The sequence below is a fragment of the Sarcophilus harrisii genome, chromosome 4, assembly GCF_902635505.1.
Source record: "Sarcophilus harrisii chromosome 4, mSarHar1.11, whole genome shotgun sequence".
In the NCBI taxonomy this organism is placed as follows: domain Eukaryota; kingdom Metazoa; phylum Chordata; class Mammalia; order Dasyuromorphia; family Dasyuridae; genus Sarcophilus; species Sarcophilus harrisii.
In genome coordinates, this window is record NC_045429.1 from 14526749 (window position 1) to 14549309 (window position 22561).

At 44.4% G+C, this 22561-nt stretch overlaps 1 protein-coding gene across 1 annotated transcript in view; it reads left to right on the top strand.

The window, feature by feature from the left end:
- The first annotated feature begins 1536 nt into the window (after window positions 1–1536).
- The window catches only part of LOC116423527 (collagen alpha-2(I) chain-like), a 31184-nt gene continuing 10159 nt past the window's right edge, over window positions 1537–22561 (top strand). Inside the window, exon 1 of the mRNA XM_031968383.1 lies at window positions 1537–1735. Coding sequence (XP_031824243.1) covers window positions 1537–1735 — 199 coding nt within the window. The remainder of the gene's footprint in view (window positions 1736–22561) is intronic.

Sequence of the window (22561 nt, forward strand, 5' to 3'; positions counted from 1 at the left end):
GTCTCCAGAGCCCTTGGGCTGACCTCCTTGCTCTAGCCTGTGAAAGAATCCCTTTCCCTCGGGGTAGCTAGATAGGGCACCAGCCTTGAAGTCAGGGGGACCTGAGTTCAATTCTCTCCCCAGACACTTAACACTGCCTAGCTGTGTGACCCTGGGCAAGTCACTTAGCCCCAATTGCCTCAGGAAGAAAAAGAAAGAAGAAGAATCCCTTTCCCAGTCTACCAGCGCCAAGCTGAATCGCTTCCATTTGAATTATCTGAGGAAGATTCTGAAGATCATCCCTGCAGGATAGGGTACCAGGAAGGTGAGACAAGGTCGGTGAAAGAGAAAGAAAGACTGAAGATAACAAAAAGAGCCGGGATGATCCCAGAGGATGCTCTTGGAGGAAGTGGGAAAGGATAGAATCAAGAGTGAAAGGCAGGGGAGGGACCTTATTGGATCAATACTCAACAAGCATTTATGAAGCACCTACTAAGTGCCAGGCACTGTGCTAGGCACTGGGGAGACAAGGGCAGAATGGGAAGAATTGCTGCCCTCCAGGACACAACGTTATACCTAGAGGTAGCACCTGGGGATGGCATAGATGTGTTGGACCAGCTGTCAAGAGACCCTGCCGCAGACACTTCCCAGCTGTATGATTCTGAGACAGTAAGTCTCTTAGGCACTCTCAGCCTCAGTGGCTTCATCTGTAAAATGGACACAACAATAACCCCTGTTTCATAGGGTGGATATAAGGCTCAAATGAAATAAAAGATTCAAAGACACTGCAAGCTTTCAAGTGCTATACAAATATTATTTAATGTTATATAATATATAATAATATAATAATAATGTTATATAATATAATATATAATGTTAAATAATATATAATATATAATATGTCACATAATAGATAATTTTATATAACATAAATATCTAATAAGTCTATCTATAATAATAATATTTAAATAGCACTTTAAGGTTTTTGAGGCACTTTACAGATGTTATTTCAGTTGATTCTCACAATAATTGCGTGAGTGAGTTATCTTGGTCTTATAGTTAATCCTCAATTGACAAGCCAGGCACCTGAGGCTGAGAGCGCTTCAGTGACTTGCCCAGGAAGCCCAGCTAGTGAGGGAAGATCCGATTTCTGGTCTTCCCGACTCTGACTCTACTGCATGACCTTCACCTGCCCACCGACATCAATAGACAGCTCACATACACAATGAAGACGGATCCTTTGGGAGGGAGGCCCCCACAGCTGGGGGGCTAAATGAGTTTTCCTGTGGAAGTGGGAGCTTGGGCTGAGCTTTGAAGAAATGCAGGTCTGAGAGGCTGCCAGGCAGAAGAAGAACGTTTTGGGTGGAAGCGACCACAGGGCAAAGGGTGGGGTAGATGCTGACCCAGGTGGGAGTCCATGGTAAGATGTGATGTGGAAGATGACCTGGTGGGATCAGGTCCAGTTAACTCAGATAACCCTGAGCTTCTCAGTGCTAGAGCATAGTAGGCGGGGGACAGGGAGGGGAGGGCTATCAGAATTGAGGTTATAGAGGAAAGATGAAAAGCTCTGGCAGGAGCAAGGAGGGATGGACAGAGTACAAGGTGCCCACAGCCGAGAAGACCAAGCCAGGCTTTGGAACCCTGAATTGGCAGAGGATGAAGCCATCTTCCCTCCATGACATTCGCAGGAGCCCTGGAACAGTGGTAGAGAGGCCAGTTAAGGGCCTGAAGGTTCGTGGGCCGGGGACGGTGGAAGGTCAGCCTACTAAGGGAGAAAGGGCAATTTCTTCTGACTTTGTGAAACACCGAGTGGGAAACCGTGGGTCACGGGAGCCAGTGGGAACCGGTGGGAACCGGTGAAATTAAAATAGGGGAGATGACTTGGGAGAATGAGGTTACATCATGAGGTTCCAAAAAGCAGATTTATGTTCTGAGAGAGGGAAGGAGCAGAGGGCTAAGAGGCTGTGGTCAGAGAGTGGGGGCCACAAAAATGGCAAATGTAAGCATGATGTAAGGGGACGCTTCTCACAGTGATGGCAAAGTGGGAAGGATTAACTCAGGAAGTGATGGGTCCGCCCACTCTGAAGGCGGGAGGCTCACTGGCTAAAGGGGGACTCTGACTACATCAGAAACGCCGGGCCTGCAATATTTTAATAGCAAAATTTCAATAATCTCAGCTTCTTTCATCGTTTTATTTTTTGCATTGAAAAACATGATTCTGAGAAGGGTAAGAGTGACAACCAAAGGGGCCCCGAGTCACAAAACCGGTCCGGAGCCTTTGGCCTAGGGGGGCTTTTGAGTCCCCTTTCCATGCTGGTATTCTGGGGTTCTGGGAGGGGGGGTTTCCAAAATCTGGCTCTCGGAGGGAGCCTATGTGAGCAGTGGGGAGGCCTGAGGATAGGGACCATGATATAAGGATTGATGAAGGCTGGAGAGTGAGGTGGCTGCTCAAAGTTTGGGGAGTTGTGTGATCAGGAACACTGACGGCCCCAAAGCTGATGGTCAAGGAATGGGGCAGAGGGAAGACCAGGTGTGAAGTCACTGAAAAAGACTGAAGAGGAAGGGTCATTTAAGGACAGTGGTAGGAGAGTGGAGGGGGCTGATGGGAAGGGAGTGGGCCCCCTCTCCTCTCAGCCTGGGGCAGGGCAGTGGGAAAAGGAGCGGCCCCCCAGGAGCCGATTGTGAGGTCTGTGGTGTCCTCTGGGGAGAGCCAGGGTATCGCTGAGTCAAAAGGAGGAGGAGGAAGGAATGTCGGTTGAAAAGTTCACAGATGTTCACAGATGTTCACGTGACCGGGGATGGGGAGGCCAGTTTGACCCTTCCTCCAGCAGCCTGGGGGAAGCTCCCACCATGACATGGGGAAGCATAAAGTAACTGAGCCTCGGCATCTGGCAGGCCTCCTTCCCGCTGGGCAATGGCTGGGGGGGGGGGGGGGGGGGATAACAAATTAAACTTTAACCTTTTTCAGTATTTGATTCTTGGAAATGTTTGCCCCCCTGCAAAAAAATGTAACCTACTTTACAAACACAATAACTCATTCCCAGCTGCTCTCTCCTTGGCCAAAATAAACATCTCCCGGGCAGGTTAGGACGCAGAGCCCCTCGGTGGGGATGCCGCTGGTGAGCCTCTTCCTGCCCTGAGCACAGTAGATCCCCTTGAGACACTGGCTCTGGGTCTTCTCTGTTGGAAATCTCAGCCACGGTATCCACCTAGGTGTGGAGTCAGGAGCACCTGAGCTCGATCCCAGCCTCGGACATTTCCAAGCTGAGTGACCCTGGGCAGGTCCCCAGTCCTGTTTGCCTCAGTTCCTCGAGTGTAGATGGAGAAAGAAATGGCAAAACAATCCAGTATCTTTGCCAGGAAAACTCATTCAGGGCCACAAAGAGCCAGAGACCACCGAGTGTCTAAACAACAATCTAAAGGCTGCTTGTTGGAGGTCCCGCTATCTGCCCTCAGCATTCCTGCAGCAACAGGGCCGAGCGGAAGCTGCTTTGCCTCCCGCCTCCCCTGGAGGGCTAGTGAAGACCCCTCCCAATCAGGTTTCCTTGCCTGTGTCCATAAGGAAAGGAAAATAAAGATGGGATTTTTCCTGGACAAAGTTCATGGATGCTCTGAAATCTTTCCATGGCTTGTGGATGCCGGACCCAAACCCACGCCCCAAGGATGCTCCTTCATTCCCGTGTCCCACAAAATTCCCCACAAAACCAGCCCCCGTCGTCCAAATCCAACGTCCAAAGTCCAGCGTCTAACGTCCAGTGTCCAAGAACCCATCTAGCTTAAGGGGAAAACTGTCAGGGGCTCCATACAGGGAGTTCTGGGAAGGAGAAAGGCAAGGGATCAATAACTCTGTTGGGGGGGGGGGGGAAAGATGCTTATGAAGACAACTGGAGCGTCCTCCTCACTTCCGACCTATTCTTTTGACTTTGATGCCGCAGGATATAGAAAAGTTCTAGTGACTTTTCAGGAAAAACCCCCAAATTGCTCTACAGAATAATAATAGTGAATTTTTGACTCAACAATATGATCCCCAAAAGATAAAAAACAGAGGGATAAGGCACTAGTGCATAAAAATATTTATAGCATCTCTTTTTGAGAGAGCAATGAAGTGGAAATCAACGAGGTCATTTATTCAGTTAACACACATTGATTAAGTGCCTACTATGTGCGGGCAGGGTCAATCACTGCCACTTCTCCCCTACTCCTTCTCTAGAGAAATGGGAAAATTGCCACTGCGAGAGAAAACTGCCCCTCATTCTCTTCCCCCTTGTCTCTTCCCAGGCAGGGAAGAAGCACAATTCCCAGGGTCCTTGGAGATTCCTGTAGCCAGCCAAAAGGACTCTTATGCAAATGTCCAGTAAATGTCACTACTCTGGAGGATCTGGGATCCTCACCCAACCTCGCCTGCCCACCCTGTGGGGCTCTTGTCCAAGCCTCTCCAGCTGTTGAGACGTGGGGTCCGCTCAGTGCCCTCCTTCCCACTTCTTTCCTCTAGGTGACCCTCTGCCCAGTCACCCATCATGAGGGACCCTGCTGTTCCATCTCTTCCCTCTGTTCTGCAGCGTTCCTCATCAATTAAATGTCCGGGCACTTAGAATTGTAATAGAAATGGGACCCAGGGTATTTATCACTCTGTCACCTGGTGGGACCAAGGCAAAAAGATGCACAAAGAGATTCGACCGCACTCTCTGCAAAAACACGGTCCCCATCCTCCACCCCTTTTTTGCCCCCTCCCAGCTGTCCTAAAATAAACTCAGGCTCAGAGAGGGGTTTTCCTGGGATGGACAAGATTTCTCAAATTGTGTTTCTAAAATGACACAAGACAAAACCCCCCAAGATTTTGTCCATAGACAAGTAAAAAGAACTTAGAAGTTCTTTCCAAACTAATTTTCCTAATCTAGATAATTTAGGTCAAAGAATGAAGTTTCCCAGCACAGGATTCTCTCTGGGACGGGGAAAAATCTGGGAAAAGGAAGAAGACAGAGGATTACAGTGAGGAATGTGTTGCTCAAGCATGATGAATATGGAAATACAAACAAGAATTGTACATGTTTAATCTATAGCAAATTGCTGGCTGTCTCAGGAGGGGGGAGAAGGGAAGAGGGAGAGAAAATTTTGGAACACAAGGTTTTGCAATGGTGAATATTCAAAAACTACCTTTGTATGTATTTGGAAAAATAAAATACTATTAAATTTTTTTTAAAAATTGGGTTGCTCAAATGTCAGGTGCCTGTGGGTAAATTCCTTTAAATTCTCCAGGTCTCAACTTCCCCAAAATAAGGAGCTTGAAGTCTGTGGCCTGTGGGGCTCCTTCCAGCTTAAATCCATGATTGACTCTAAGAACTTTAACTGTCTTGCAAAAAGTAATAATAATAATGATAGCATTTATACAATCCCTACAATGTACCTCTACTATGCTAATGACAAATATTGTCTTATTTGATCCTTTTGATAAACTTGGGAGGAAAATTCTGTTTTTATTCTCATAATATAGATAAGGAAATTGAGGCAAAAAGAAGTTAAATGACTTGCTCAGAGAGCTAGAAAGTACCCAAGGTTGGATTCGAACTTAGGACTTCCTGATGCCAAGCCCAGTACTCTCCCCATCAAAGCAGTGATTCTCAAAGTGTGTCTGAGACTGAGGTTCTGATGATAAAACCAAGATATTTTAATGACTAACACCATAATATTACTATAACTAACATTTTAAAAAGCTCTTTGGGGAAGGTATCTTTAATAATTTTTAGGTTGCAAAGAGGTCTTCAGAACAAATAATAATAATAATTTTAAAAATCATAATTAGCATTTATTTGGTATTTTTTAATTTTGCTGAGCTTTATAAATATAATTTCATTTTGATCCTCACAATAATCCTGGGGTTATATCCATTTTACAGTTGAAAAAAGTGAGGCACATGGGAGTGAAGAGGCTTATTCGTCCAGGGACTAGTAGCTAGTGGATGTCTGAGGCTATATTCTAATTTGGGTCCTTCAGGGATCTCAGGGCACCTAGTGGGTCTCCCTCAGGGATCTCAGAGCACCCAGTGGGTCTTCCTCGGGGATCTCAGGGCACCCAGTGGGTCTCCCCTGGGGATCTCAGGGGCACCCAGTGGGTCTCCCTCGGGGATCTCAGGGCACTCAGGGCCTACTCAGTCCTACAGGGACTCTGCAAGCACAAGGACAAGATTCTCAGGATAGGGGTGAGGGTGTGGGGGAGGGATAGTAGCTTGGGGCTTGTAGTTTTGGGGGGGTGGCAGCCCAGGGAGCTGCTGAGGCAGGGAGGGCCGTTCTCCTTCCTAACCCAGATCTTTAAGCACTCGCCAGTTTATAAAGACCCCAGAGGACCCAGGAGGGACCCCCACTGTGGAAGAGCTCTTGGGCCCTTTTGTTTGTCTTCCCACCTGCCTGGAGGCTTCAGATTCTGGTCCCCCCCAGGCTCTCACCCGCAGGTTTCCCTGCCTCTGAGGCTTTCACAGAAGCCCAGACCGAGAGGCCTACAGTTTACCCCAGAGCTCACTTGGTTCCGCTCTTCGGGTTACAGATCAGAAAACTGAGGCAAAGGGGGGCCAGACAAAGGGCTCCATGAACGTGGCTTTTTCTGCTTGGCTCCTGGACGACAAATGTAAAAAAAAAGATACTTAGGTTTGACAAGAAGAAACGCTTCCTAATGATGAGAGCTGTCCAGAGGAAGAATGGGGAGATGGCTTCTGGAGGTGACTGGCTCCCATCAAAGTCTTCCTCCACCCACCGGGTCTATTTAATTTCTCCAGGTTAATCAGAAGTGCAGGAGAGGAATGATCTGGGGCTCTTTCAATAACGTGCGTCTGCACAGAAGTTGGGTTATTTATGTGTTGAGAGGAAAAGAGATGCTTTGTTAAAGTACATCTCCCCCTCTAGCATTTCAGGGACACTGGGCTTAAACAGGAAGGCAAAACCAAAGCCGCTGGGCTAAGGCCAACCAAGGCTCAAGAGTAAATAGGACAGCGGCTAGAAGTCATTTTGTGCCCAAATCCAAGTCCTCGGGGCACCAGCCCCGGCTCTGAGAAAGGGGAAAATACTTGGAACATCTTGGGTTCATCTGTCTAGACTCCAGATTTATCCAAAGGCAGAAGCCCTGATAATGCTCATATCCTCGCACTGGGCCCAGTCTCAGCCAATCCCTCGTGGTGAACCCTCCTTGGGCCCCGGGGCCTGCAGCCAAAAGTGACACGCTTCAAAAGGGCTCGGTTATCATTCTGGGCGACTAGAGTGGGCTCGACGGCCAGATTCAGGAGGGGGTCCTTGGCAGGACTGGGGCGGGAAAGACCCAGGGCAGTGATCCCCTGTGCATCTCATGACCTTCTCAGCACCAGACTATCTTCTGTAGGGCAATAAAACTTGGTGGATACTTCTTGCATCAAACTTTGGTGTTTAATAGTCATAAGGAAAAGAACAGAAAGGATGTGAGAGCAACAAAGGCAGTGTGTGGTGCAGCATCATAAACTCATCCTCTCCAAGCTAAACAACCACAGTCAGCAACCGTGCAGCCCCAGAGCGAGACGGCTGCCAGGAGAATGAATGTCGCCAGACTGAGCATTTCTCCGAGAGGGGACTGGCCGCTGCTCGTTTGGAGAGAGAGCTGAGCCAACTCATTAATGGTTGGCAACAGCGGAGCAGAGAAGGAGGGGTTCAGAGATGGGGCACACAGCTCTGCGTTTGCCATCTAGGCCAGAACACTCAGACGGCAAGATTAGTTTGACAAAACTGATGGGGAAATTCAGAAGCCGCTAAATGAAAAACAAGAACTCCACAGCATTTCCCACCAAGCTAGTTGCTTTTTTCCAAGAAGACAGTGTTTGACTCCATCCAAAGCAAAGTTCAAGAAAAACTTAAAGAGATGTAGGATTCTTGGCTCAGTAAGAAGAGCAGGTGAGACTCAGTTTTACACTGACAGTAACAATCTAAAGCAAGTTTCTGATGCCCTGAAGCCTTTTTATGGGTCAGAGACTTTTGGTGAATCTCAGCTATTCGGTGCTGAAGGAGCCACATTGATTAGTAAGAAAGACCCAATCCTAGGGAGATGGGGAGAACATTTTCACAGTGCTCTCAACGGACCATTGTCAGTCAAGGCTGAGGCCATTGACTGCTCACCTCAGGTTGAAATCAGTCTTTCTCTATACAAATTTCTGACTGAAGGAGAGGTTTTGAGGGCCCTTATGCTCCTTTTTCATGGCAATGCACCTGGTGCTGATTCTATTCCAGCTGTTACAAAGCAGGAGATCCACTGCTCTTACAAAAGTTGACTGAAATTTTCCAGGTTTTATGGCGAGTAGGTGAACTCTCAGGAGTTCAAGGATGTCTCCATTGTTCATCTCCATAAAGGAAAAGGAAATAGATTATCCTGTCACGGGGACTTGGGGATGGGGAACTTCCCTCTCAATCATTGCTGGTAAGATTCTCGCCAATCTTTCTTAATAGATTGATCCTTCCCCTGGAAGATGTTCATCTACCTGAGAACCCATGTGGCTTCAGAAAGAGTTAAGGAGTGACTAATACAGTATTTGCTGCCCACCAATCCAGGAGAAACAGAGCAGAACCGAGGTGTGTGTACAACGTTTGTGGATCTGACTAAGGTCTTTGATACTGTCAGTCATGAGGGCTCATGGACAATTATGGCAAAATTTGCTTGCTCAGAGAAGTTTATCAGTATTATATATCAGTTTCATGATGACATGAGTGGATAATGAAAAATGGACAATGTTTCCCAGTCACCAGTGGAGTGAAGGGAGTGCTTGCTCCCATATTTTTTAGCATGATATTTTCAGCAAGGTTATTGGACACTTTCAATGAGGACAAACATAGTATTAAAGGCAGCTATCGCACTGGAGGTAAATTTTTTAACTTTCTAGAAAAGGCTACAAATTAATTCTAAAATGGAAGGACTCTTGGAGTGTGACTTTTGTAGATAATTGTGCATTTGATGCTGCCTCTGAAGCCGAGTTACAATAAAATATGGGTTGATTCTCTTGTGCTAATTTGGGCCTAACAATACCAAGAAAACAAAGATTCTCCTCCAGCAACCATTGACAACAGAAATTTTGACAGTATACTTTCTTTTTTCTTCTTTTACTTTTTTCATTTTTAAAAGCTTTTTATTTTCAAAACATATGCATTAATAATTTTTCAACATTGACCCTTGAATAGCCTTGTGTTTCAGATTTTCCCTTTCTTCCCTCTACTCCCTCCCCTAGATGGTAAACAATACTATATATGTTATTCATGTTAAAATTTATATTAAATCCAATATATGTAAACATATTTATACAATTCGCTTGCTGCACACGAAAAATTAGATCAAAAAGGAAAATAAATGAGTAAGAAAATGAAATCCAAGCAAATAAGAACAAAAACAGCGAAAATGCTATGTTGTGATTCACCCTCAGTTCCTACAGTTCTCTCTCTGGGTGTAGATGGCTCTCTTCATCACAAGATCATTGGAAATGTTTTTAATCATCTCATTGTTGGAAAGAGCCACATCCATCAGAATTGATTATCTTATAAACTTGTTGCTACTGTGTACGATGACCTCCTGGTCCTGCTCATTTCACTCAGCATCAGTTCCTCCAAGTCTCTCCAGACTTCTCTGAAATCATCCTGCGGGTTGTTTCTTACAGAACAATAATATTCCACAACATTCAAATACTACAATTTACTCATTCATTCCCCAGCTGATGGGCATCCACTCAGTTTCCAGTTTCTTGCCACTACACAAAGAGCTGCCACAAACATTTTTGTACCTATGAGTCCCTTTCCCTCCTTTAAGATTTCTTTAGGATACAGGCCCAATAGAAACAGACAGTAAACTTTCTAGAGATGTATACACAGAGGATGAAGTCAGCACACGTGTTGCTAGAGCTAATTTAGAGTTTACCAAACTGAAAGTCTACAGACCATTGGGCTGACCTCCCTATTGTACATCTGTGAAACCTGGACAGTCTACCAGTTCTGTGAGAGAAAATTGAATCATTTCCATTTTAATTTTCTGAGGAAGATTCTGAAAATCACCTGGCACCTCCCAGACACTGAGGGCCTTTCTCAAGTCGAACTGCCAAACCATTCACACTCTACTGCAGAGAGCCCATCTCCATTGGGCTGGCCACGTTGTTCAAACATCAAATATAGATTTACCTCAAGACCATTTTATGGAGAATTCACACAACCAAGCACTTACATGGAGGTCAGAAGACGTGCTACCAGGACATTCTCAAGGTCTCTCTAAAGAACTTTGGAAATGATCGAGTGAGGTGGAAGACAGTGACCTAGGATTACCCAACCTGCAGCAGAATTGAAGCAGCTCAAAAGATACTGGGGATACACAAATTAAAAGGGTCTACCTCAATGTTCACATGGACTATTTGTGCCCAATCCTTGGTAGAGCTTCCTGAGCTTATATTGGTCTGATAAGCCACAGTTGGGCACATTATCTTGACCCCAGCATAGTGATCCTTTTCAAATGAAGGACAGCAACCAACTGTGCTAGGTGGGCATTGCACTAAAACTTGGGAATACAGTGGAAAAAAATACATGTACTTTAATAGGGCACTGTAATATTTAATACAATATTTATAAATGTAGACACTGATTTCTCCAGTGGGCCAGGGAAAGGTCTCAAACTGAACTTTGAATGCTGGGAAATGCAGTCTTAGACAAGCAGCTTTTTCTTATGAGCCTGAAAGGGAATGAAACTATCCGGATGAAGTCAGGAAGACCAGAGTTTGAATCCTGCTTGTGAATCAAGATTTCTTTAAGATTCAGTTAACTCTTTTATTAAGGAAGACACTGTGTGTAAAGTGTTTTGCAAATTTCGAAGTGTCACATAACAGTTAGTAATTATTATTACTATTTTTAATCATTATTGCCAGGAGTGTATTTTTTGCTATGGCAGAACTTTGGAACTGGGACTGGGACAGAAGAAAGGGGAGTCACTGATAGCAGTAGCTGAGGATAGTACAATGGCAGAGATTATTAAAGGGAGAAACAGAGACAGACAGAGATTTTGAGAGACAAAGGAGATATAGAAAGGAATAGAGAAGAAAGAGAAAAGAGAAATAGAGAGAAAGAGGCAGAGGTAGAGAAAGAAAAAGTGAAACAAAGAGAAAGAGATCCAGAGACACACACACACACACACACAGAGAGATAGAAAAGAAAGACAAGGGCAAGAGAGAGAGACAGAGACAGACAGACAGACAGACAGAGACAAAGAAACAAAGGGAGAGAGATAGAAAAACAGTGTAAAAGAGAGAAAGACACAGAGACAAAAAGAGACAGAGAGAAAGAGAGAGAAAGAGAGAGAGAGAGAGAGAGAGAGAGAGAGAGAGAGAGAGAGAGAGAGAGAGAAGCCAAGTATTGCTTGCTTGGTTCTGTGACTAAACCTCCACTCATGAAGAAACACCTCAGTGGGTGATGACTGGAACACATTAGAAACTACTGACTGTGCCACTAGAAAATCACTGACTGTGACTATCTATTTTTCAAGGGCTGCAAAAGGTTTAACTTCTCTGAACCCCTCTCCTCTCACTAATGGGTATTTTCTTCTCTCTTTTTCTGTTTCTTAAGTTTGTTATTCAAGAACTCTGACTGAGCATAACTTCTTTGTGATGATTTGCACATGTATTAAACCCGATCAGTAGAGAAGGATGGAGGATGCCAGTAAAATTGCCAGCTGCTGGTATCAGCAGGAAATACAAATAACTTTAAAAGGGACAAAAATCTGGACCTTGGTCTAAAATAGTTGTATTTCATCTCGATTTGGGGGTCTGAAGAAAAGGTAAAAGAATCTTTAGATTACTAATTATGTTTTATAAACTTCCCCAAAGGCACAGTAAATTGGGATCTAGATTTTTTCCCCTTCCTTCTATCCCCAGTTAGTAGGTAATAATAACAAAAGCCACATCTATATTGTGCTTTAAAATTCATAAAGTGCTTTACAAATATTGTCTCATTTGATTCTTCCAAAGGCCTTGGGAAGGAGATGCTATTGTCATGGACATTTTACACTTGCGGAAATTGAGGCAGTGACTTGCCCAGGGCCACATAATGACCGAAGTTAGATTTGAACACAAGCCTTTCCTGTCTCTGGGACCAGTATTGTAATCACTGTATAAATTAGCTACCCAGGCAGCCACTAGGCAGCCAAGGTGGTGGTCAGAGAGAGGGAGGAGTACCTGCTCTCACTCACTCTTTCCTTGCCACTCCCCACTGTAGAGAGCCATAGACAGTGGGGGAATTCTCGGTGAGGAATAAGACCCTCAGCCCAGGGCGGAACCTGCTGACAATGTCTGGTTCAGCTCTCATCTCTCCTTGGGGGCATCTCAGTCTTCCTGAGAAGTTAGGGTGGGGTGACAACCTGTGTTCTATTTGAAGCAGAGATACTTGTAGTCAAGATGCTTTTACATATTAATAGCAGGGTGCTTATAGTTAGCACATGCTCAATGTGCTGTAATGATGTAATGGTACTATAGTTAGCACATGCTCAGTGTGCTGTGGTGATAGTGGTACTAAGGTATTTAGGGGCTGAGAGAACTTGAAATGAACACATTCTATCCTTGACCATCCTGGTGGGTCTCTGCTTCTTCACTCCTCCTTTAAGACCAAGGACTTAGTCTGGTCCGAGAGCCTCCAGAGAGCTAGTCCAGATGGTACATTTTGGCACCTCAACTGGGGGGCTCTAGAAAGCCCACTAACCCCACTCCTTTATTTTCCTTCACTGATTTTTCCTGGATCCACTGAGAAGGGAAAGGGGTGGTTTGAGAGGAGTGGCCAAATCCCAAAATTCCACAAGTGGGGCCCACTCCCTCATCTTTATTATAAAATAGCCAACCTGCTGTGAGAGCCCCCTGTGGTTACAAATGCAAAATGAAGACTAGCTAACTTCCAGAGGGAGGGCACCAGTGGTTGGGGGGGGGGGGGAGACCATCTGGAATGGGGTCATGCTGAAGGTGCCATATTGGAATGGAAGCTCCTTCAGGGCAGGGACCGGTTTCCTTTTTTTTTTTTTTTTTTTTTTTGTATCCTTCCCTCTTAACATGGAACCTGGTATATAGCAGATGCTTAATAAATGTTAGCTGATGGGCACTGGAGCTGAATCTTGAGGGAAACCCCATATTCTAAGAAGCAGAAGTAAGGCACTTTCTATGCATTGAGTTTCCTTCAGCTCCCAATGAAGGTTTCTCCTTCCATAAGAAGCTTTTCCCCACTCACCCATCTCCTTAATGTTAGTGTCTTTCCTCTACTGATTATGCCCAATTTAACCTCAACACTTGTTCCTACATATTTGTTTGTTTCTTGTCTCTCCCATTAGATTGTAAGCTCCTTGAGGGCTGGAACTGCCTTCAATTTAAAGACTTTTATTGGGCCTAGTGTGCGTATTACTGATTGAGTGACCTTTCGCTCACTATTGTACTAGAACAACATACAGACTCTTCAACTTGCCCTTAAGACTGGTACCCATCAACCATTCCAGCTTTATTTCATGTCACTCTACCACATATTTTATGTTTGGGTCATAACAGACTACTTGCTGTTTCCTGAGCTCCAAGACCCCATCTCTCACCTCCAAGCTTTTGTTCAAATTCTTTTCTGTGTCTGGAATCCCTCTCAGAATCCTCTTCATCTTTTAAGACTTAACTCAGGTCCACCTCCTCTGCCGGCCTTTACTTATTCCCCCAGGGGCTTCCCTCAAATAACTTTATAATAATTTATTTCTAAGTTTCCTCAGAACAAGGACTTTCTCTCTCTCCTTCCCTCCTTTCTTTTTCCTTCCTTTTCCCTTCCTTCCCTCCCTCCCTCCCTCCTTCTTTCTTTCCTTCCTTCCTCCCTCCCTCCCTCCCTCCCTCCCTCCTTCCTTCCTTCCTTCCTTCCTTCCTTCCTTCCTTCCTTCCTTCCTTCCTTCCTTCCTTCCTTTCTTCCTTCCTATCTTCCTTTTCTCTCTCTCTCTCTCTCTCTCTCTCTCTCTCTCTCTCTCTCACACACACACGATATATCTATATTTTATTTTTTTAATACAAATTTTCTTTCTATATGAATGGAATAAATTTTGACAAGAAAGTTTATTAAAGCTTATTATTATATGACAGTCATGTAAGGTTCTAGAAATAAAAAGACAAAAAGGAAAGTTTTCCTTTGATAATTTTACATTCTGTTGGAAGCTGATATAACATGTACTAAACAAATGAAAATTTTGTGAGCAGAATAAAGAGTCCCAAGAAATGGTGAATCTCTCTCTCTCTCTCTCTCTCTCTCTCTCTGTCTTTTTCTTTCTCCCTCTCTCTCCCTCTTTTCTCCCTCCCCCCTCCTCTCCTGAATAAATGTTTGTTGAAGAACTGAGAAATTAAGTGCCCCAGTCCATAAAGTGAAATTTAAATCTGGCCTCCCATGCTTACTAACTGTGTGACCCTGGGTAATTGACTTCATCTATTTGCCTTAGTTTCCCCATCTGTAAAATGGAGATAATAATAGCACTTTCTCCCAGGGTTGTTGTGAGAGTTCATTGAGATGAAGGCACTATATAAATGTTAGCTATTTTTACAATTATCAGAAAGTGAAAGGGCTAGCCTGGGTGCAGAAATACCTCTATTGATAAATTTTGATTGCCCTTTTCCTTTAATGCTGTCCTGCATTAACCCAGCTCTCAATATTCTCAGTTTTCTATTGAATAAGCCCTGGAGGTTCAGCCCATATTAATTATCTGCACCCTGTATCAGCCTGCAAAGTTTATTAATGTCTTTCCTCTTCCGGGCAACATAAAAAATGCAAATGTTTGCAGTTTAAATATAGCATTTGCCTACCACTGCTGAACCTGCAGGACAGTAGGTAAACCACAGCTGGCCTCCCTCTTCCCTCCAGGACATTTCAGATGAAGGATCCCAGAGGGAGGGGATGGAGCTGTACAGGAATGGGCTAGAGGGTGGGCATGGGCAAGAAGAACTCCGCATTAGCCTCCGATTTTGCCAGCCAAGCCCGCAGGTTGGCCATCTTCAAGGGTATTAGCCCAACCTCCCAGTGTCGTCGCCAGGCTCCAGGGCAGTAATATCTGTACAAGGCAAATCTTCAAGTGCTATAGAAGACAAGTTATTGTTAATAACAATTAGATTAACTTATTTCTTCATGATAATATTCTATTTCATATAATTATATTAATTAATGGTATTATAATAATAGCTAATACTTAAACGATGCTTTAATGTTTGTAAAGTGCTTTATAGCTATAATCTCATTTGATCCTCATAACTCTGGGAGAAAGCTGCTATTATCTCCATTTACAGATGAGTAAACTGAGGCAGAGAGAGAAGCCGGGGCAGGATCCAATCTTACAAGCTTCCTGATTCTGTGTCCAGTACTCTATATACTCTAAATGAACATAGAATTCCTCTAAAATGTCAGGAGGATACATATTCTTGCAGGAAAGATAGCGTAATGACTATGGAACACTCGGAAGAGCAGGAAGGCCAGTTTGGCTGGCCCACAGAATAGTGCACGAAGGGCAGAAAGGTGCAATAAGCATGGAAAGGTACAGTGTAAGTTTTCACTGCCAAACCATAGTGTGCAGTTTGTGTCTGAGGGAGGAGGGAGCCACTGGTTTTCTGAGGAGGGGAGTGATCTGCACATCTGTAATTTAGGAAGATCACTAGTTAATAAAAATAATAAAGTTAATATAAAGTCATTTGAGGGAACTACCTGGGGGAATAAATAAAGCTGTGTAGGCAAAGATTTTTTTACTTCATTCTTAAACAACCCCAATGGCATACTAATGAGATGTGTATGACTGGCAAGACAGCTTCTCGAGCCTTAGAATCAGATTGGACACGGCCACCCTCATTTTCTGTCTCACACACAATTTGCTCTTTATCGCAGCCACCGCTGAAAACCCAACTTCCCAGAGCTCTGAGTCAAGAAGAAGAGAAGTCACCAGTAGAGCCAAAAGAAAAAATGAACAAAAACATATCTCGAACCTTCAAGGATATCACTAAGAGGAAAAAAATACGGGGAGATGTCAAGCTGAAGCTCTTCACTCTTTGACTGGTCTTCACCTGCCATATTGTGACAGATGTCATCAGGGCATTTATACTGAGCATTTCTACTATTGCATCAATATCAGAAAAATGAACAAATCGGAAAGACTTACGAACTGATCAAAGCCCAACAGAGATCCCGGGGGACTGATGGTGAAGAATGCTCTCCACCACCTGACCTAAATACGTAGAATATGACAGACATTTCTAGTCATGGCCAATATAGAAATTTGGTTTGCTTGACTCTACTTACTTATTTTTAAATTTTTTCTTTTTCTTTACCAGTGGAGAAGAGACGGAAAAAATAAATGTTTAATAGTTGAAATTTTTTAATTTTTAAAAAAAGTGTCCAGAAGAATATTTGTCTCGTTCATACCTTCTGGTCCTTCTCTCTAATGAAGCTGGCATTTAATTGAGATGTACAACTGTCAAAGGAAGTGAGTCAGTCAGGCAGAAAGGACAAGACAGCAGACAGATGGACCCCTCCACTGTGCAGACTAGAGGAAGGCCCTGTGACTGATGAGGAAGGCAGAGAATGACGGTGGGATCTATACCACTAGAAGGCAGGCGACATTGGTGTTGAGTGGAAGTGTGCCAGGGACCATCCCACGGGCAGAACACATCTGATACGGAGCCTACATGGAAGAGGATGGAAGCCATTTTTAGGATAATTTTGATGAAGCATTATCAATCGTTGAAACTCAGAGACTTTGGAATATGTACAGACACTGTAATCAGATCTGTTCTGCCAACAATATGGCAGGTAAAATTAAGACAACTCTGAGGTACCACCACACACCTCTCAGATGGGTTAAGATGACAGGAAAAGATGGGGATGTGGGAAAAGTGGGACACTGATACATTGTTGGTGGAGTTGTGAATGGCTACAACCATTCTGAAGCCCAAAGGGCTGTAAAACTGTACACACCCTTTGTTCCAGCAGTGTCTCTACTGGACAATATCCAAAGGAATCTTAAAGGAGGGAAAGGGGCCCACATGTGCAAACATGTTTGTGGCAGCCCTTTTTGTATGACTAGAAAATAGAATCTGAATGGATGACCATCAACTGGAGAATGGCTGAATAAATTATGACATATGAATGTTATGGAACATTATTGTTCTGTAAGAAATGATCAGCAGGGTGATGTCAAAGAGATCTGGGAGACTGACAGGAACTGATGCTGAAGGAAATGAGCAGAACCAGGAGATCATTGTACATGGCAACAGCAAGACTATATGAGGATCATTTCTGATAGATGTGGCCCTCTTTAACAATGAGATGATTTAAGGCAATTCCAGTAGACTTGTGATGGAGAGAGCCATCTGCATTCAGAGAGAGAACTACAGAGATTGAATGTGGAGCAAAGCATATTATTTTCACCTTTTTGTTGTTGTTGTTTGTTTGCTTACTTTTTTCTTATTTTTTTATCCTTTTGATATGATTTTTCTTACACAGCATGATGACTATGGAAAGAAGAATTACAGATGTTTGGCCCCCAAAAACATGGCAGACGGCAGTCTCTTTGACCTGCTGCCTTCATAGTTAGAGCTGGGATTGGCTTCCAATGGACTGGTCCAGGTCTCTCACTTACTTTCTTTCTCTCTCTCTCTCTCTCTCTCTCTCTCTCTCTCTCTCTCTCTCTCTCTCTCTCTCTGTTGGATTCCTTTTGTTCACAGCATCAGGTGAGAGACATTGTTCTAAGGGAGAGACCTAAAACTTTTTTTTCCCAAGAAGACGGCCTTGGTTTGGTATTTGTTCTTTTGTTTTAGGTGAGATTAACCGGAGGGCTAGGACCTTATGACCCTGTGAGTTTTGAAAGGTCAGGAAAGTAAACCTTCAGACAGCAGAGTTTCTGGCCAGGAATCTGGGAGTGGAGTTCCTGCTAGATTTTACAGCCATCCCAACACTGTTGGTCTGGGGAGCAAAGAGAGGTTGTGTGTGATTTGGGGGCCAAGGGCAAGCTGAGGATTCAAAAGTAGCACTGTAATGTTGGAGCATGAACTTGGTGAGATCAATGTTATGCTCGAAGGGGAAAGTGCATCCCTGAGGGGTGAATTTTTGTAATTCTGTTTTCACTTTATCTCTTTATAAAGGTTAATTGATGATAATTGATTAAGTGGAACTAGGGCATCGGTCACTGGTGGCTAACAATAGGGGAAAACAACCTGAAAGAGTTTGAGTTGATTCAGGTCAACTAGTCAAGCATTTATTAAGCACCAGAATGTGCCTGACACTGTGCCAAATCCCAGAGATTCAAAAAAAGAGCAGAAATCATCTCTGCTCTCCAGGATACAGTCTAATGGAAGAAGACAATATGTAAAAATAATGTACAAACAAGGCATATGTCGGAGATAATAGAAGGAAAAGGACTCTCCTTTAGGAGGACCAGGAAGGTGGGTTTAGCTGGGATTTGGCAAAAATCAGAGAAGCCACTGAGAGCACAGATGAGGAGAGAAGGATTCCTAGGTCTGGGAGAGCTACAGAAAACGCATGGAGTTCCCCAATGCCTCAGGGGCACCCCTAGAATTCTGAGGGGGGAGGGATGTAGCTGGGCAGGCTCAGCTAGGCTGAGCAGAGGGTATTTCTGCAGAAGCAAGAGAGGAACATGGAAGCAAACTCTTGCTTTTTCTGGAGGACAATGTCATTGCATTGGAATGGTCTGTGAAGGTGGGACTAGGAGCTTAAGGGGAGGAATTCTGGACACCTGAGTCCTAGCTCCCTGAGTGCAACTTTGAGCCAATCACGTCTCAGTTGCCACCTTTGTAAAATGTTGATCTCCGAGGATCCTTCCAGCTTTAGATCTGGAATCCTATGGCTTGGCTAGCTGGGTGATTTTAGATGGTTCCTCAGTTTCTTCATCTGCAAAAGGCGGGGTATCTAAGGTAGCCTCCCAGCTCTGGCTCTGTCCTCTGGCCATCTGCCTCCTGAGATTCCCTATAGCACGGCTGCTTGAACTTTTTCCACTCATGACCCCTTTTTACCCGAGACATTTTTATGTGAATATACAGACATATAAAATAGGTAAAAAAAAAAAATCAAACATTTACTGATAATAAATCATAATTTCACAACTCCCCTTTCAATGACAAGACCCATAGGGGATTTAAAAAGCTGGTCCTGTAGCATTAACATCCTGCGAGTTAAGTTCAAAGAGGAGAATTCTTGTGGGGATGAGGGAGAGGTTGTCCAGTAACTGTCCAGGGTCCCCTCCTCCTTCCCAGATCCCAGACAATCCCGAGGAATATTGAGCCGTGGGTAGCACCTTATCCAAGGCGATAGAAGAAGGCTTTTTTTTGGGGGGGGGGGAAGCGTGCTTTTGGGGTTGTTGGAGTTGAGAGCCATTAGCTGCCACGCAGAGACTGGGAAGTCAAGCTCAGTTTTATAGGAATCGCTTTCCTCCAGGCGAGCATGTCTCCAGAAATGAAAGCCAAACACTGTTAAATCGTAAAATTAAAAAAAATCTCAGGACGTGCGCTTTGATGTGCCCCCTCCTCTGTAATGGGAGAAGCTTCCCGGTCTTGGGGTGAGTCCAATGGAAAAGAAAAATGAGGGTTGGGGCTGCTACCGACAGCATTCAATGGCTCCGGCTTTGACTCCAAGGGAGTCTGTGATCGCTTCCTTAGGGTAATATTGTTTTTTTCAGGGTCCCTTGATATTATAAGGGATAATTTTTGGGAGGCACCAAAGGGAGGGATGCATTGGGGAACACAGGTCCTGGAAAAAGGAAAGATATCAATATATTATTGCAGTTAAATGGAAGCAATCTCTATCTTCAGAGTGTTTACATCGATTGGGGTGGGGGTGAGAGAATAATAGGGGCACAGATAAAGAAATCTCGCATATGCAGAATACTTTGGGCATGGGGTTGGGAAGAGAGCCTTTATCTCTGGGGAAGGGAGATGGCTTTCCTTTCCCCACTCTGCCCTTTTAGCTGTTCTCTTTTTCTATTGGAATATAAGCTTCCTGAGAGCAGGCACAGTTTTGTTTAGATTTACATAGTGCCTGGAATATAGTAAGCATTTAATAAATGTTCTCTCTTGGGTCATTTCTCTATCCTCTCTTTCCCACCTTCTCTCTCTGTCTCTGTCTCTGTCTCTGTCTCTCTCTCTCCTTCCTTCTCTGTCTCTGTCTCTCTCTGTCTCTCCTTTCTCTCCCTGTCTCTGTCTGTCTGACTCTCTGTCTGTCTGTCTCTCTCTCTCCTTCCTTCTCTCTCTGTCTTTGTCTCTGTTTCTGTCTCTCCTTTCTCTGTCTCTGTCTGACTTTCTGTCTCTTTGTCTCTGTCTCTCTCTTCTTCCTTCTCTCTCTCTCTCTGTTTCTCTCTGTCTCTCTCTCTGTGTCTCTCTCTGTCTCTCTGTGTTTCTCTCTCTCTGTCTCTCTGTCTGTCTCTCTCTGTCTGTCTGTCTCTCTGTGTCTCTCTCTCTGTCTCTGTCTCTCTCTCTCTCTGTGTCTTTCTCTGTCTCTCTCATCTAAATGTCATTCTGTCATCTCTAGGCTAATTCATCCCTGGGCAAAGATGCTTTGGGGCATTTTCCTAGCAGGGATTCTTCCTATTTTCTGTCTCCTTGCCAGGCTGGGATCAACAGCTGCCCATTAGCTCCTTTGCCTTGGGCTTAAACGCTGTCCAAGTAGCCCCTATATGACAGAGAAGGGAAAGCGTGAAAGCAATCTGTTTAAGCTGACCCGAGAGACTACGGCCCCTGTTCTACCTCTCAGCAGAAGGCCAGGCCGAGGCTGCCATTCTCTCACTCTGTGGGAACTGTAAGCCACAATCTGAGCAAAGTCTCCCTCTGAGCTTCTCTGTTAGCTCCGGGCTGAGATAAGGGCTTCAGCCCTTTCTCCTCGCAGACCTCGCCATGAAACATCAAGGAAGAGGACAGCTGGGCCCTGTCCCATAGCTCCAGCCATCGCCTGTGACACTGAGCAGCTTCACGACTGTCTCAGGATGAGGGACCTGAAAGGTTCTCCTCCCTCACCTCCACTTAAGGGATCTAGAGCGGTTAGCTTGCTGGCCCTCCTCTCCATCACAAATGACGCTAGGCTCCCAGCCCCTCTGTTAAGTGTCTGCTCACAGCTTTTTCTGCCTACAGTCTCTCCCCCCCCAATAATGTCTCCCAAGTTCAGACCCCATCACCCTCCCCTGACCCAGAAGCTCCAGGGGGTCCCTATTATCTCTAAGACCCCGAACAAAGCCCAGTTTGGCTTGGAGAGCACTTCTCATTCTGACTCCACACCTGTCTTTTCGACGTATCCCATTGCTCCCTTTGCACACTCTCACCAGTCTCACACGTGGCTCCAAGAAGTTACAGCACGAACTTTTGGCAGATGAGCCAAACCAGGTTGGGGGTAACCAGGAGTCTCAGACACACAGTCTCTGTGTGAGCTGGGGGGGGGTCCACCCCAAGCAGATGAAGACGTCCTCTGAGGGGGGGATGACAACCATTTGTTCCAAAGGCCAACTGCACCTCCAGTCAGCCCCAGTCATCTTGGCTGTCCTGCCACTGGGCAGGAACAACTCTGGAAGAGAGACTGAGGCTGCCCCCCCATTCCTGCTGTTCTCCATCTCCAGACTTTGGGCATTTTCACAGGTGTCCCCCATGTCTCAAATGCCCTATCTCTCCCTCTTGCCTCTCTGGCTTTTTGAGAGTCCTATCAAAATCTCATGTTCTGCAGGAAGCCTTTCCTGATCCCCCATCTCCTAATGCATGTACCTTTCCTCTATAGATTATTTCCTATTTATCTGGTTTTTTCTATACTGCTTGCTCTACTCCATTAGGATGGGAACTCCTTGGGGGCAGGGACTGGATTTTACCTTTCTTTGTATCCCCAGTGCAGTGCCCAATGCCTGATACATTAGGTACTCAATAAATGCTCATTCATTGATTGACTTTAAGTAACTATACCACTTTGTCCATCTGAGATGTATGGTCAGAGTAGATTTGCACAAATAAACTCTGCTCTGAGCTCCCATCCGCCTCAGCTTTTCCTTTTATTGGCTATATTTTAATGATCCCTACTTATTTTCCCCCTGCAAGATCAGATGGAACATATCTAACTCTTTATTATGTTTTGTTTCTGGCATAGGATAGTGATAAATAATACATACACAATCATAATATATAATGAAACAGTTTGATCCCTAAGATGGCAGAATGAGTGCTAATTAGCTTTGGGAGAGGGAATTCTTCACTGAAAGTTCCTTACAGTAATGAAATCACTGTATTTTATTAGATTTAATAAAATCTAATAAAAATGAATGAATGAATAAACAAATAAATGAAATGAAGGAGTAAATAGCTGGATAAAAAAACAAACAAATAGGTAAATGAATAAATAAAATGAATGAATGAATAGCAAATAGATAAATGAATAAATAAATAAATGGGTGAATGAATAAACAGACAATCAAATGAATGGATAGTTATAGAGAAATGGATGAGACACCCATTAAATATCTGGGTGCCCTTGGCTTCTTCCAGGTCTAATCCTCTCCAAGATTAAATAGGTGCTCCAAGTGCAGGAATTCTGGGAAAAGTACA